Below are 15673 nucleotides of genomic sequence, written 5' to 3'. Positions count from 1 at the left end.
CTCGCGCCGCCTACCCGGCGACACTACAGCGAGGCGGCGGCCGACCGCGAGGACGACCCCAACTTCTTCAAGATGGTGGAGGGCTTCTTCGACCGCGGCGCCAGCATCGTGGAGGACAAGCTGGTGGAGGACCTCAAGACCCGGGAGAGCGAGGAGCAGAAGAGAAACCGGGTGCGCGGCATCCTGCGGATCATCAAGCCCTGCAACCATGTGCTGAGCTTGTCCTTCCCCATCCGACGCGACGACGGCTCCTGGGAGGTCATCGAAGGCTACCGAGCCCAGCACAGCCAGCACCGCACGCCCTGCAAGGGAGGTGAGCTCCAGCCGAGCCCCTCGCGTTTTTCCCCGCCGCCCTGCCGGGCCCGGGCTCTGGCCTCCTCCCACGCTCCCCCTCCCGGCCCCCAGCAGCAGGCGAGTCCGTCTCGCACGGATGGTGGGTTTTGCTCCCGAAAACCGCCACGTAGTGGTCCTGTCTTCTCCCCGCGTGAGCCATCATCCTGGGTGTCTGCAAGTGTGGATACTGTTTGCGGAATAGATGCTGCACTGCTCTTCTTTTGATCTTAGTGTAGGTAACACCCAGGGTGGATCCTGGCGAAATGCACTTCTAGAAATGGGAATGACCGGCCCATCTGATTGTGCCTCTGCAAGTTGTTGTGAGCATCTATGACTCACCCGAACGAAAACTATGAAATAGTTATTTCCGGGTTTTTTCCCACTCATTTTTACATCAGTGACAAATAATACAGGAACATACAAAGTAAATGGTCTTGTAACTTTGAAATCTAGACAGTTACTAACCAAATGATTTTACTAATTTAATTACACCGTTGGCCTTTTAAATTGTTTTTCTACCCCGACAGCCTCAGTTTTGCGTGCGTGCGCACGCGCGCGCGCACACAAACAAAGTAATACATGAGCAACCTAACATCTCCAACAAATAAACACCGGGCGTCCTGACAGTAAATCTTAAAGGGTGTAGAATGCAGGACGGCCCGCCAGCCAATGGAATGAAATAGCCCTGGGGGTGTGGACTGGTCCTGGCTAGCACCAGATTTGAGCTTGGGGAAAAGATAAAGTACTGAAGAAAGGAGTTGAATCGGTTACTATTTGGTAGTCACCAAGTTATCCTGTAGTTTAAAACATAACCAAAAAAAAAAAAAAAAGGTAAAACCACCTCTTTTCTATTTAAAAAAAAAAAATGATGTTGAATAAAGGACCCTGGGAGGTGAAGTCTTATTGGAGGCTGCTTGGCTAATGATAAGCACAGGATGTTGGGCAGGACCCTTTGTCTCAAGCCTGTCAGTGTTCTGTTATACTAGCTGACTTGTAATGATATTTTTTAGAAATCTCTTTACTAGAAAAATTTGAACTCTGCTGGCATTCCCAGCCTGGGAACAAAGGTTGCCTGAAACTGTTTAATGATTTACTTGTTAAATTTGCATTGACCCCACCCTCTTAAAGGACACACCTTTAGAGCTTAATTATCCTCTAGCTGTTTCCTCTTCCCAAACTAATGTTTGAACCACTTTGACCTCTAATTTCCCTTTGCAGCTCCAAAATTATATAAAAGGTACACAGTGAGTCTCCTACATCACCTTCCTCCTTCCTACCACTCTCTTCTTTTCTCAACCAAGAATACACGTTTAGACTCCCAAGAAAAGCAAAAAGGATGTCGGAAATAGAGAGGCTAGCAAATACTCAACTGCAGTGTGTCTTTAAAATGGACGTCTAGTTTATATTACTATCCTGCTGGCAGTATTTTCCAGTCCCTTAAAAGATACACAAATAAACCATTATATATATTTTCAGCAGAATCTAATTTAGTTTCCCTCAAGTTCTTTACATTCCTCTGTTCTTTATATGCCAAGCCCTCTCCTTTCTTTATAAATCACAACTCCACAAACTCACTAAAGCAACTAAAATTTACCACAGTTTGTCAGTCCTTCCCCTCTTGTTGCCAAGGCAGTTTCATATCAAAATATTGAACCTAGCAACAAATTACATCGACCCTCTTGAGGCACTGTTACTATAGCACTTGCTTGTACTGGAAGTGTAAGATACAATTCTCTCTTCAGTTTATCCCATTTACCCAGAAGGCATATACTGAAATCACTATTAACTCCCAGCATATAACATGGAGAAACCGATTTGCAATTAACAATTAATAGCAAGCATTGCAAGATAGCAGAACTTGAAAGAAAATCGTCCGCTATAAAGTGATAAATGCACTATCTATACTTGATCTTAGCCAAAAGGCCGAGAAGCAATATAAATGTACTATCTTAAGGAATTTGAAAGACTTTATGGAGATGAGATTGGGGAGGATTATATAGCCCTGATAGTCCTTAAAAATATTTTAGTGTGCTTAACAGAATGAACAGTGTGCTAAATAGGTGATCATAAAAACTTGAACATGCTTTTCTTTCTTAACACTCCAGGATCTTTCTCTCCATTATCATCTTCATCTCACTGCAGAGAATACATATTCAAAGAGTACCTTATTTTGGGTGGTTTTTGTCTCCGATTAAACATGAAAGGTTTTGGGGGGGTTTTTTGCTTATAAGAAAGCCATTGACCTTTTTGGTTGTACTATGGTCTTAGAAATACAGAATATATTAGGTGATTGAATTTTTTAAGGATGCTTCGAATAATTCCTGTGACTTCAGTAAATCTTTCCCTTTTAGGCATACTTTAGCATACTGTGCTCTCACCTCCTCAAATGCCTTCTCTACCATAGTTCTTCTAAAAAACAAAACGCCTTGTCTACTCCTCTTCATAGTTTCCATAACCCTCAGTTTTCTGAATCTAATCTTTCCTCCAGAGCGACCTTCTACCTGAGTTTTCAGAAATAAAATTTTCAAGGTTAAAGCAAAATAACAACCTGATTATAATCTGTGTAAGGGAAACAGGTGGTTTTCAGACCTGGGGTGGCTGATGTGTACTTTATTCCAAGTAAATATTTAATAATACATTTTAGTTTTTTGCTTCTTTTCCCACAAAGCATATTTAACTGAAACCATCAGGATTTGCAAGAGTATGCTATAGGCTCTGAAGGGAAGTTTTAAGAGAAGTCTTAGTATTGTCAGCAAAGATGAATAGTGTGGGAATTTCTGCTTTGAGAAGACTTTTTTTCAAATTATGTTTTATTTATTTTTGAGAAGAGAGAGAGAGACAGCATGAGCTGTAGAGGGTCAGAGAGAGAGAGGGAGACATAGAATCCAAAGACAGGCTCCAGGCTTGGAGCTGTCAGCACAGAGCCCGATGCAGGTTCAAACCCACAAACCATGAGATCATGACCTGTGCCCAAGTCGGACGCTTAACTGACTGAGCCACCCAGGTGCCCCCTTAAATGTTTGAAAACATTGTCAGTGATGATTCCTGTTAACTTTCTCAGAATAAATTCTGTATTTTTTTGGCCATGCTTCTGCCTGACACCAACATACCATTTTAGAAGGAAGTTTATCATTTAAAAGTCAGTTTTGAGGGAGAAGTACAGGTTGATAATAGCAATTCATTGATATTGGGAGCAATTTAACTCTCTCCCAGTTTGTCCTCCCCCAGCTTCTTTTCTTCATATTAAAACTATTAAGCCCAAATTCCCTGTTACTGATTCTTCCTTCTATCATACAACATTCTAAAGTCATCATTATTTAAATGAAGTTGATTGACTGCAAATGGAATACTCTGATACACTGACCCTAGGTCTTTTGTTTAATTATAAGTATCAGTATCAAAAAAAAATGTATAAGCTATGTTAACCCATTGAGTTGTTTTTTTAGGAACCAAAATGCAAACAAGAAACAGTGGGAGGTAGACAGGCTTTGTTCTTGTCTCTGGGGGACAGGATGTAGGGGTGGAGGGCCAGGGAGGCTGCAGGGATTGAGGTCTGTGTAGTATTTGTCCCCTCATGCTCTGAATATAATTGTCTGATGAATGATGGCACTTCAGAGAAGCACTACAGGAAGTACTTTTACTGTTTTAAAATGACACATCCTCTGCCTTCTCTGAAAAAAAAATGTTTCTGACTCATTTCTGCTGTGTTGAATTGACAACCATCAAAACTTGGGTAACTTTGGTTTTTTGTTTTCTTTAATAATTTTTTTAATGTTTGTTTCTTTTTGAGAAAAAAGGGAGGGGAAGCACAGAATCTGAAGCAGGCTCCAGGCTCTGATCTGTCTGTCAGTACAGAGCCCAGCATGGGGCTCAAACCCTCAAAGCATGAGATCATGACCTGTGTTAACACTGGACACTTAACCAACTGAGCCACTCAGGTGCCCCAAAACTTGGATAACATTGAATAAACTCTTACACTTTTCAGTATTCTCAAAGCGTGAGTGTGTGCCTGCATCTGCTTCCACAAGATAAAATGTAGCCTTTGTAGATAAATTTAGGTTTTAACACAATCTGAAAATTCAGTTAAAAGACAGGTAATTGTATGGGGTGCCTGGGTGGCTCAGTCAGCTAAGCATGGGACTTCAGCTCAAGTCATGATCTCACAGCTCGTGAGTTCAAGCCCTGCGTTGGGCTCTGTGCTGAGCTCAGAGCCTAGAGCCTGCTTTGGATCCTTTGTCTCTCTCTCTCTCTCTGCCCACCCCCTCTCACGTTCTGTCTCACTCTCTTCTCAAAAATGAATAAGCGTTTAAAAAAAATTCTTTTTTAGGTAATTGCAATGTGTTCTTACCCCTAGCCCTCATCCCTGAAACTTTTGTTGGCGGTGGTGTCACTACTGTTGTTTTTAATACTTTTTAATTAAATCCAGAACTATTTTTGCCATAATAAAGGCCTTTTAATTTCATGGAAGCCACATGCCTCTAAACCACCCTCCTCTCACAAATAGACTGGAGAACCAAGAGCTAAGATACAGTGGAGTCCATGTATCAGCTCACCATTCAGTCTTGCCGTCATTTGGTGGGAATCCATGTAGCTGGTTTGCTTTGGCAGTAAGAAGCCCTTATGGAGGAGCATAAATGGTGCCCACACTGCCCCCTCATTATGCAGAGTACACATCGTAGGAATTGGGGCATCAAAAATTGGAGGACAGGCACCAGTATATTCAACTCCAATAAAACTTGCAGTGTTTATTAATAAGCTTAAGAAATAAAACTTGAACATGAACTTTCTGGGTTATAGAGGGAAGAACTTGGGCTGACAACTATTGATGATAATTTAGATTGTTTAGGAAACTTTGTTTTGTCCAGTGATGTTAAAGGTGCTGAAGATTCTGCCAGGAACCAATGAAGACTAAAATATCAGCTTTTGGATGTTGAAGAATTCTGGGATGTTGTAGTGTCTTTCCTATTTATTTTGCATCCTACTCAGATTTTCATAATACAAAGAAAAAATTTTAAGCCTCTACTATCACTTAGTGGAGAACATCAATTCATAAATGACCCATGATTGGCTCCACCCAACAAACTCCTGTTAAAATACATGTATGTCATTCAAATATTCATATAGCGATAATAGTTCTAAAGTGCCAAGTAAAACAGCTCTTCCCCCCAGTTCTTTGCCAGGAAATAACTGTCAACAACTTTAAAACCAAAGCCATTATCTAAAACTGACCTAACTATCCTAAGGAATCCTTGTTTTTTCCCCTTTGCTGAGGCAGAAATTAATACAGAATGCAGTACTCCCTATCAAGACTGAAGAACGATAATGTAGGAAATACTACCGATAAAGGCAGGAGAGGTTTTACAAAGGGGAAAAGGGCTGCTTCAAGACCTGAATTTCCTTTCACGAGGCAACAGCACTTGGGCAGATCCCGCCTCCACAAAGGTCACCTGGCAAAGCAAGGGATAACATAACAGCTAACATTTATTGAGCTCTCTGTGTACACCAGGCATTTTGCTAAGAGCTTTTCATGCGTCGTCGCTTTTATTCCTCATAACAACCTCATGAACTACACGTTGGCCCTGGTTTTCGAATGCAGATACCAACGCTGAAGAGGGGAAGACTCCTCTGGTGAGGTTACACGCCTAGTTAAGTAGTGGACTTGGGGTACAGGGTCCCGTCCTCCGACTCCAGTGCCCACCTTCCTTTTTTTTTTTTTTTTTTTTTTTTTTTTTTTTTTTTTTTTTTTTTTTTTTGCCACATGATGATAGAATGCCATGTATTCTTTTTATTATTATTTTTATTTTTTTAATTTATATCCAAGTTAGTTATTATGTAGTGTAACAATGATTTCAGGAGTAGATTCCTTAAGCTCCTCACCCATTTAGACCATTCCCCCCTCAACAACCACTCCAGTAACCCTCTGTTTGTTCTCTCCGTATTTGTCTCTTATGTTTTGTCTGCTTCCTTGTTTTATATTATTTTTGCTTCCCTTCTTTTATGTTCTTCTGTTTTGTGTCTTAAAGTCCTCATATGAGCAGCACCCACCTTCTTAATCATAATTGGGGATTTTCATGTGAAAAATTATAAATTGTATCATAAGCAGTAATTGAGGACCATGCTGGGTCATCCACACAATAATTCCCAACACTTGGGCTCATTTGAAATGTGTTAAAGGTTATTAGAATGCCTGCCTTCTTCCTAGAAAGAACACGTATATGCCAACAAGTGTGCATAGAGAACTCACTCGTATATGATATCTTTATGGGTCCATTCATTCCGATTACTTAGGCAATGGAAGAACATTTTAATGAGAGTTTCCCCCTGAAAGAGGTTTGCAGAGCTCTGGTGTTGAGCGGTTGGGTATGATAGCCGCAACAGCTCATTTCTCTGCCGAAGTGATAAGTACCACATGTATCTTTAAGGGTTCTCAATGGACTCATTTTAACATGGCTGGCTTCTGAGTGCCTCTTCCTTAAAAATCTAAGAAGCTATACGTTGTCATGAATTGCTATTTCTACTGATAATTTATTCTTGGAGAAGTCAGACCTTTTAACTTTTCTGAATTGCTTCTTGGCTAAAGGAAAATGTGAAAGATGACACAAATGGAAATTATCAGGGTTGTCAGGAATATGACACCTTTTACCAATGTATCATTATCATAAATATGTGAACACAGGCCTTAAAAACATTTTGTACATTTGAACCTTCATAGGATTTACATAGACTCTTTTTTTTTTTTTTTAATCCCTTTTAGCAAGAGACAAACAGCAAGGGAATAGTCCAGGGTGATAGCGCCCAGATAGGGGGTTTACTGAATAAGCTAGATGAGCTATAGACTATTCCAAATAAATCAGTTTTTCCATTATGTGTTAATTTTCTCTGCAGGCAAGAGCTTTAAATGTTATGCTTAATCAAGGAACATTCCTTAGCTCATGGGGATTTCTGATAGTTAACCTGTTCGTTACAGGTCTTTTAATTGCCTACACTGTGTCCAGTACCCTGCTCTTTGATAGGGGAACTATTCACAAGAAAGCTTTAAACAAAAAGAAAGAAGAAGAAAACAAAGCTGATTTTTTTTTCTTGAAATATTTTTTCATTGATTTCCTCAAATTAGAGCAGAATCTAAAATCCCTTCTGGTATGTATATCATTCTTCTTTTGCTTTTAGCTCAGTATTCTATTTCTACATTTTCCTTTCCCAGAACCAGTCAATAAATGACACGGTTGAAAACACTAAACAATTCACTGCTACAATAGGAGTTCGGAGAAGATGCCAGGGAGAGACAGTCTTGATCTGCATTATAGGGAAGGCTGGATAGGAGTTGAATGGGGGAACGGTCATTTTAGATAGAAATAAAGGCGGTGGCTGATTGAGTGTGGGCAAGATGCAGGACTGTGTCAATGGAGTCAGAGGGATGGACTGGGTGTTTGTAAATTGTAGAAAGTGAGGTTTTATGACATAATATTTACTTGGTCTCTGCCCTCAATTCCTGACACAGAGCTCCTAAAATCCTTGGTAATTTCCTGAGTGATGGGGGTGCTGGGAGCCTCCTTTGTCCTAATATTTGGTCTTTGACTCCAGCTCTTGATACAGAGCTCCTAAATCCCTTGGAGTTCCCTGGGAGATAGGAGCATCTTTTGTTCTAATGAGGCAACTCTCGATGGGTTCCGGGATAGCTGGGGACTAAAAAGGTAAGCTATGATTAGTGGCTTAGAACTTTTATCCCCTGTCCTCCATGGAGAGAAGAGTTGGACATTGAGTTAACACCCATCATGCCTATGTGAGGAAGCCTTCGTAAAAATCCCGAAACCACTAGGTTCTGAGAGCTTTCCTGACATCTCCGTGTGTCAGGAGGATGGTGTACCTGTTACCTGGAGACAGAGACTCCTGTGCTCAGGACCCTGATGATAAACCATTCAACATATGTAAAGTGTTTACTTGTGTTCTGTGAGCCATTTTAACAAATTATCGGACTGAGGAGAGGGTATGGGAGCACCCAGTTTGTAGCCAAGTCGAACAAAAGTATGGATACTGTGGGCACCCAGTACTTGAGATTAAAATGAAGACAAGTCTTATGGAACTAAGCCCTTAATCCACCTCATTCCATCTAGTCAGTGTCAAAATTGAATTAAATTGTGTATGGCAGCCAGGTGGTGTCCACAGAGAATTAGAGAGCTGGTTGTTGGTGTGGAAACCCCACACACTTGGCATCAGAAGTATGCGAGCAGAAATAGCTTTTTTCCCTTTATGCTTGTTGAGTGGATAATGGTAAATCCAGGACGGCCCCGAGGGCTAGGCAGCAGAGGTGCTGAGAATAAGATGATAATAACAAAAGAAATGAAAAGCAAAAGGCAGCTAAAACATTTTGAGGGAAGGACCTTATTCCCTAACAGGTAGGATGTATCAATGAAGGAGAGAAAAGTCAAAGATAACTCAAGTTTGTAGCCTGAGGCACTGTTAGGAGAAAAGAAACAGGAACAGAGGGACAGAGAAGTGTTATTAGGGAAAAAAGACTGGTTTTGAAAATAAAGGAGATTTGGTGTAAAATGATCCTTAGCAAAACTTGGAAATACAGGCATTATATTTTCTCGATCTTAACTCCTGCAAAATATACTCACTCTACCTGTGGTGCCCATCTATCCCTTGTCTCTTTTCTCCCTTTAATTCTCAATTCTCTTCTTCCTCTTCAGACCCATCTCAAATATCACCTAGACTTATAAATAATTTATATGAAACAGGATATCTGTAATTTCAATACTTTACCCTTTGAACCATTTTATAATAGGTTATCGTTATGTTAAATGTTGTCCAGTTTTGTATTCACCACTTTTACTAGCATCATTTTCAAGACCGGTTTGGTAGGAAGGTGTGGCGAAGTCCACTGCTATTATCCCAATAAGCAGTCTATGAAAAAGTGAACAGGATCCCCCTCTTAATGCACAAACCTTCCTCCATCCATTCGGCAGGAAGTTCAATACTTAGGCACACAACAGAACTCTGTTCAATAAATAGTATGTATTTAAATGCAGGGAAATTATTTGGAAGGATATATAGTACATTAAATCACCAAGAACAGTCCCCCGTAAGGAGAAGACTAGGATTAATTACTTAGTGGTAGTCAGGGAAGACTTCTGTTTTTTTCTATTTTTAAGTTTCGATGAACGTGTGCACATGTATTATATAATTTTTTAATGTTAATGAAAAGAAGTGAAATGTTTTCCATCTCACTTCTCCAACATCAGCTACACATATGCTTCCCAGAACTTATTATGAAGTTTGTCTCTTTAAGTGTGTGGTTCCTTGCCTTCTTACACAGACATGGACACTGTCAAAAGCAGTTAGAGGGTATGGTGTTCCTTTGTTCCTGTGTGAAATGCTTCTTGCAGTGAAAACTGAATTTTTCTCTGAGACTTCCCGTGTTTTCTGAGGTCATTACATGCTGGGGGGTCCTAGTTCCTCACTGCTCCTTCCCCTCCTCTCCTCATTTGTAATTAAATTTTGTTACTGTGGCACGTTAGGAAATTATATTAGTATTAAATGAGAAAAGATATTCTCGTGAGTAAACGGCAAGAGTGCCAGGGCGTGCATTTCAAGAGTTCTAAGGTCTTTTTGCTTTTCTGTGAGTTCTGTGCTTGTGGTAGAGCCTTGGTTTTCTGAAAAGTGAGAGAATGCAGTTGGAAATTGAATTTGTGATAAAGAAATCAAAGACCTATTAAAAGATCCAGGTTTAAGTAATGCTTAAAACCATTTGAATTGTCATGAATGCGTTTCATTAATGATTCATCACCAAGAAAACAGTGGTGACTTAGTTGCTAGGAGCTTTTTTTGTATGTTTTTGGTTTTGAGTCCGTGAGCAAAAGGAAAAAATAATTCAAGCTACTCAGTTGTGGTTTTCTCTATAATTTTTCAAAGTAAGGAGCTGGTGTGGTTTCTTCATCACTATAGCAACGTTAGCTAATTTTTGCTTTTGCTTTTGATTTCTCCTAGAAAAACCCACCGCACACCAATCGTGAGGCTCTTAAGGGGTAGTAAGGAATATCTTTGGTCATTAAGTCAAAAGGCAGAGAAATGCTTTGTGCTGTGTAGTGTGCAGATGTCTGCATTTTATTAATGTTCTTTTGAAACATCTGGATACCAGTTTGCTCAAAATAACTACGTGGTAGAATTAATTACTCTTCAGAATAAGAGGTCTGATTTCAAAGTTCTACCACCAACCCTTCCTCCAGCTTTACCAGGTTTGATAAATAATAAACACTGTTGTGGGTGGTGTTCAGTTTCCGCTGGTGAACCGGAAGTACAGATTACTCTAGGCCAGTCAGAATGGGGTCTTGATTTTAGATTTCCTTTCTAAGGACATCTGCCATGTGGTCTGTACCTTTGTCACCACCCCATTCCCTTTCTAGTTTGACCAGCCATGGACTCTGCTTTTCATTGAAAGCATCCACCTCCATTAATACACCTCCCAACACTGTTGTTAGAAGATCCAGCCAGTCTCTTTTTAAACACTAGTAATGCTGCTAGCAACATAGGCTAATAGGTAGGGCTGTGGGACTTCAGAATGGGAAAAAATCGTAATTTACTTCTTTCCATTTCTGGAATAAAATTTTAGGTCCTTCTAATTTCTGTCCTTGTGCCCCCATCCTATCCCTGTGGTCCTGCTCACTTTTAGCCTTCTTTGCCATCGCACTGAAAAGAAGGAAAGGCTTGCTTTTATAAAAAGTGAAAATATGCCGACTGCAAATAAGATCCTTCTTGCTTCACTTTGGTTTTAAACATCTTAAAGTTTCTTGGTTTTCTTGTATATATGTGTGTTCTTACCTGTTACTTGGCTTTATTGAATGGCTTTGTCTTCAAATTCCGTATCCTTCAAATGCAGTAGGTATTCAAAACTGCTACATTTCCCCCCTTTTACAACTTTGAAGTACAATCTGTGAGATCTGCACTGACTCCAGGTGGTCATTGTCACATCGTTTTGTCCCTCACATACCCCAGTTGTGCTAATACCTCATAATCCACTGGATTTACAAATAGAGTGGGGAGTTACTTCTTTTTTGTGGTCACACTCTTAGTGTCCATTAGAATGTGGTTAAGAATTTTTAGGTGACTCTTATTTTTAGTAATTATCTTTGGTTTCCAATCCCATAAGAAGCAAAGCAACTGGCCTTCCCTTAGGTACACGCTCCTGTGCTGGAATTTGTTTCAACTCAAGCATTGTTACAACACAGAATATTTTATTTATGGCTATCCTTGAAGGGTTTTGTTTTTTCCAGACTACAATTTAAGTATAACCCTGTGCCAGTGTGTCTGCCAGCTTCCAGAAGTAACTACATTGATGTATCACTGGTTAATTAGAAAGCTGAAATGAAAACCTATTTTTTCTTTCGCCCAGGCAGTAACCACCTGCATTCGTTTCTGGGTCCCTCCCTGCCCCCTCCTCCATCTCCGTCTCTCCTGCTCCTCTCCTTGTTGCCCCTCCCTTGCCTCAGTTCCCTAGAAGCCATCCTTGGCTCATATTCTGCAGAAGATGCTTGTGTGAAAGGTAATTTCTGTAACTACTTCCCTTTTGTGTCATGCAGTTGAGTTCTCCAATGGGTGTGGCTCGGAAAGAAAACTTCACTTTACAAACAAGAATGCCTGGTTTCCATCCAGTGGAAACATGTTTTTTTGTTATACATACATAGTTTCTGACTCATCATTCTAGGACTTTTGCAGTAACACAGGCATTTTGTTTACACTGTCTTCTTCTACTAGGAGGGGTTCCAGTTTCTAATTAGCATCAATGTTTAGAATAATAGGATTGTAAACAGATTTGTAAATTTTACTGTTTCAGGCCATGTTTAGTTTCCCACCAAATGCATTAGTTTTAAACACTGGATAAAGGAAAGTAACTTTTCCCTTCACTTAAGAAAGCAAGGAAAATGATAGCTACACTTGTGAGGGTACTGTAGTGCAGAATTGTCCAGTCACTACATGGTACACTGGAAACTAATGCAATGTTTTGAAAGAAAGCAAGGGAAATTGTGGGTGCCTGGGTGGCTCAGTCTGTTAAGCATCCAGCTTCGGCTCAGGTCATGATCTTGTGGAGGTGGGTGGGTTCCAGCCCTGCATCAGGCTCTGTGCTGACAGCTCAGAGCCTGGAGCCTGGTTCAGAATCTGTCTCTCTTTCTCTCTCTTTCTGCCCCTCCCCTGCTCACGTTCTCTCTCTCTCTTGCTCCCTCACTCTCAAAAATAAACATGTAAAAATTAAAAAAGAAAGGGAAATTAAAATAACTTAATGACTACTTCCACAGACTCTCAAAGAGCAGTGAAGAGAGTGCTTCCTGTATAATAAGAGAAATACTAATTCTTAATAGCAGACTATATTTCTACCCTTGTGAATTTATCTTAAAGCAGTAAAATCAAGGTTTATTAAGCTGTTTGTTCAAACTCCTATCGGTTTAGACTTTTTAAAACATAGATTTCTTTGTTACCTGCCACTACTTTGTAATACCGATAATAGCAGTGGTAATCGCTGAGATTGCACTGTTGACTGTGCCAGCGGCTTCACGTGCGTTGTCCTGTGTGGTCTTGATGAAGCCGGAGAACAGTGTCCGTGCCTCCCCAGGTGAGCAGGCGCCGGTGCCGCAGACCCCACAGTAGTTGCCACTGAGCTGGGTTCACCTGGTCAGGAAGTACCCGACCCCGCACCCGGTCCAGACTGCTGGCCTAGTATGGCTTTCACTGAGTCATTTGCCACGTTGCCGAGTAGCATTTTCACTGACTTTAAAACCATTTTAGTGTTTAAAGAGAGAGGGTCTTTAGCAGACTCCATGCTGAGCATGGCTCAACCTCATACCCGTGAAATCATGACCTGAGCTGAAATCAAGTGTTGGACACTTAACCGACCACAATTTTGTTTTAAAGAAACAAATGTTTAGTCTTAATATTACTTAACAAACTTTATTATTTATTTTCTGAGGAACTTTTTAGGACCTGGTGCTTTTGCCTCTTACTGCTTTCTAGTCCTTTTGTAATATATGCAGATATTGATGGTGAATTGTTTAGAACTTACAGGCATGTCAGAATTTTTAGTGACCATGGCTTTTCCTTAAGTTCTAAGAGTCAAGAAGTATTCATCATATGTTTATTCATCATCTATTTGCAGGCCTAATACACGCATGCCATTTTCTATGTTAAGGACCAGGATTTGAAGCATTGAACAAAATAAAGTCTGTCCTCAGGGTGCTAACTTTCCAAGTGGGGAAGCCAAGACAGTAAACAAATCTATAATAATGAAATCAGTGGTAAAACATTAAATAAGGTAGAGGGGGGCTAGAGAATAGGAATGAGGAAGGTATTTACATTTTAAAGAAGGTGGTCAGGGAGGACCTCTTGGAATGAAGACAGTTTTAATAGAGGCCTGCACAAAACAGGGAAGCAAGCTCTGTAGCAACAGATAACTGCTATATCTTTAAAAAGACTTCCCTTCTTGGGGCACCTGGGTGGCTCAGGTCTTGATTTCATGGTTCATGAATTGTGCCCCATGTTGGGCTAAATTGTCCTTTCTTATACTAAAATTTCACTAACAAGTAAATTTGTTCCAAGAGCTCACTTCTCTAAAATATAATTATTTTAATAGGCCAAAGATAGATGTTCAGCTTCAGAATTTGCTCTTTATGATTTGTGTACCGCAGATAAAATTCTCATAAGTCCTGTCATTTGTGTTTTAGCTTTGCGCAGTGGCAGTATTGTAGCCAGTGAAGTTTATCCAAGGCGCAGTTGTTGCTAATTGAAAAACATCATTTGTGTTTAGATAGAGGTTTGCTGAAATATATAAGGAGCCGTCTTTTAAAAATGACGGGGGTGGGGGGGTGCTTGGGTGGCTCAATCAATTAAGCATCCAACTTAGGCTCAGGTCGTGATCTCGTGGTTCATGAGTTCCAGCACCACATTGGGCTCTCTGCTGTCAGTGCAGAGCCTGTTTGAGACCCTCTGTTCTCTCCTCTCTCTCTCCCTCCGTCCCTCCCTCCCCTGCTCACATGTGCCTGTTATCTCTCCCTCAAAAATAAACATTTAAAAAAATAAAAATGACTAGGGAAGTTTTCTCCAACCACCAGTTTATGAGATATTGTATATTTCTCTCTGAAAAGCTTTTGTTCACAAAATTCTTTAAGCGATGTCCCTGAGGCTCCCATTACTGTAACTCAGTGGAAGTTGTACCCAGCTTCATTCAGGAATCCTTCATCCCTCACAAACACACGCGGTGCCAGGGAGCCCCAAGTTGCATGCAGACATCAACCTCACCCTGGCCTTCTTCCTTCAGGTTGAGAAGTAACGAACTGAGGTTGAGTTTGACGTTAGCTCAGGTCATGATCTAGTGGTTCATGAGTTCGAGCTCTGTGTTGGGCTCTGTGCAGATAGCTCAGAACCTGGAGCCTGCTTCAGATTCGGTGTCTCCCTCTCTCTCTCTGCCTCCCCTGCTTGTGCTCTCTCTGTCTCTGTCTCTCTTTCTCAAAAATAAATATTTAAAAAGTTTTTAAAAAGAAAAAAAAAAGAGAGAAGTAACGAACTGTAGAGGACAAAAGGTGGCCTGACCCTGCAAAACTCGGGAGGGTGAGTGACCAAGACCCGAAAAACCAAAGTAGTGGATGTACTCACTTTCCATGTCTGCTCTACCAAACACCTAACACTCCCAAGTGCAGGTGCATTAAGACACAGTTGCCTGTCACTTGGCCTCCACCCATCCTTGCAGAAAGGGTAGAGGGAATTGCTCATCTCCAGGAAAAAGAAATGACTGTCAGATTCTTGTCTCATGGTTGACAGGCTGGCAGTGAATTGAGGGAGGAAGAGATTGGGATCTCTGGGCGTACTCATCTGAAGCCTAAAGGAGTCTATTTAGACATCTGGTATTAGTCTGAATCAATCTGTTGACTATCCATTTGTTCATATTTGTGTGCTATCAGAAAGCAAAATTTCTGAGCCCCCTGCTACCAAGTCACCTAAGTCAAAACATGAAAGAAAAACTTAAAAACCTTCCCTGAGTTACTTGCCTTCCTAAAAATGTAAAAAGTCTTCATTTGAAGGTGTTTTTTGTCGTGTGACATCATAGTTACTGCCATTTCCTACCAGGCTGCCCGTCCAGGAGGACAGGACCATGTCTTATTCACCTCTTAATTCCCTGCTCTCATCCTGAGCACAGCAACTGCCCTCCAACACCAACCAGTCTTTCTCTCATAACTGCCCAAATACTTAAACTCTAATTCAGTGCTCATTCTGTAGCTCTTGCTAGGTGGGTGGCTCATTAGATTTCCCTTGACTTTGTATCATAAACGTTTAGTGTTCTTGGAAATAACCAGGATAT

At 40.8% G+C, this 15673-nt stretch overlaps 1 protein-coding gene and 1 pseudogene across 1 annotated transcript in view; both read left to right on the top strand.

The window, feature by feature from the left end:
- Positions 1-6: 6 nt before the first annotated feature.
- GLUD1 (glutamate dehydrogenase 1) overlaps positions 7-15673 on the top strand; it is a 34591-nt gene continuing 18924 nt past the window's right edge. The window contains exon 1 of the mRNA XM_029915807.1: positions 7-313. Coding sequence (XP_029771667.1) covers positions 73-313 — 241 coding nt within the window. The 5' untranslated portion in view covers positions 7-72. The remainder of the gene's footprint in view (positions 314-15673) is intronic.
- Positions 14041-14172, top strand: LOC115286073 (annotated as a pseudogene).

This window comes from Suricata suricatta, chromosome 2 (genome assembly GCF_006229205.1).
Source record: "Suricata suricatta isolate VVHF042 chromosome 2, meerkat_22Aug2017_6uvM2_HiC, whole genome shotgun sequence".
In the NCBI taxonomy this organism is placed as follows: domain Eukaryota; kingdom Metazoa; phylum Chordata; class Mammalia; order Carnivora; family Herpestidae; genus Suricata; species Suricata suricatta.
The sequence above is the reverse complement of the archived record's forward strand: the minus strand, read 5'-3'. Positions and strand labels throughout refer to the sequence as shown.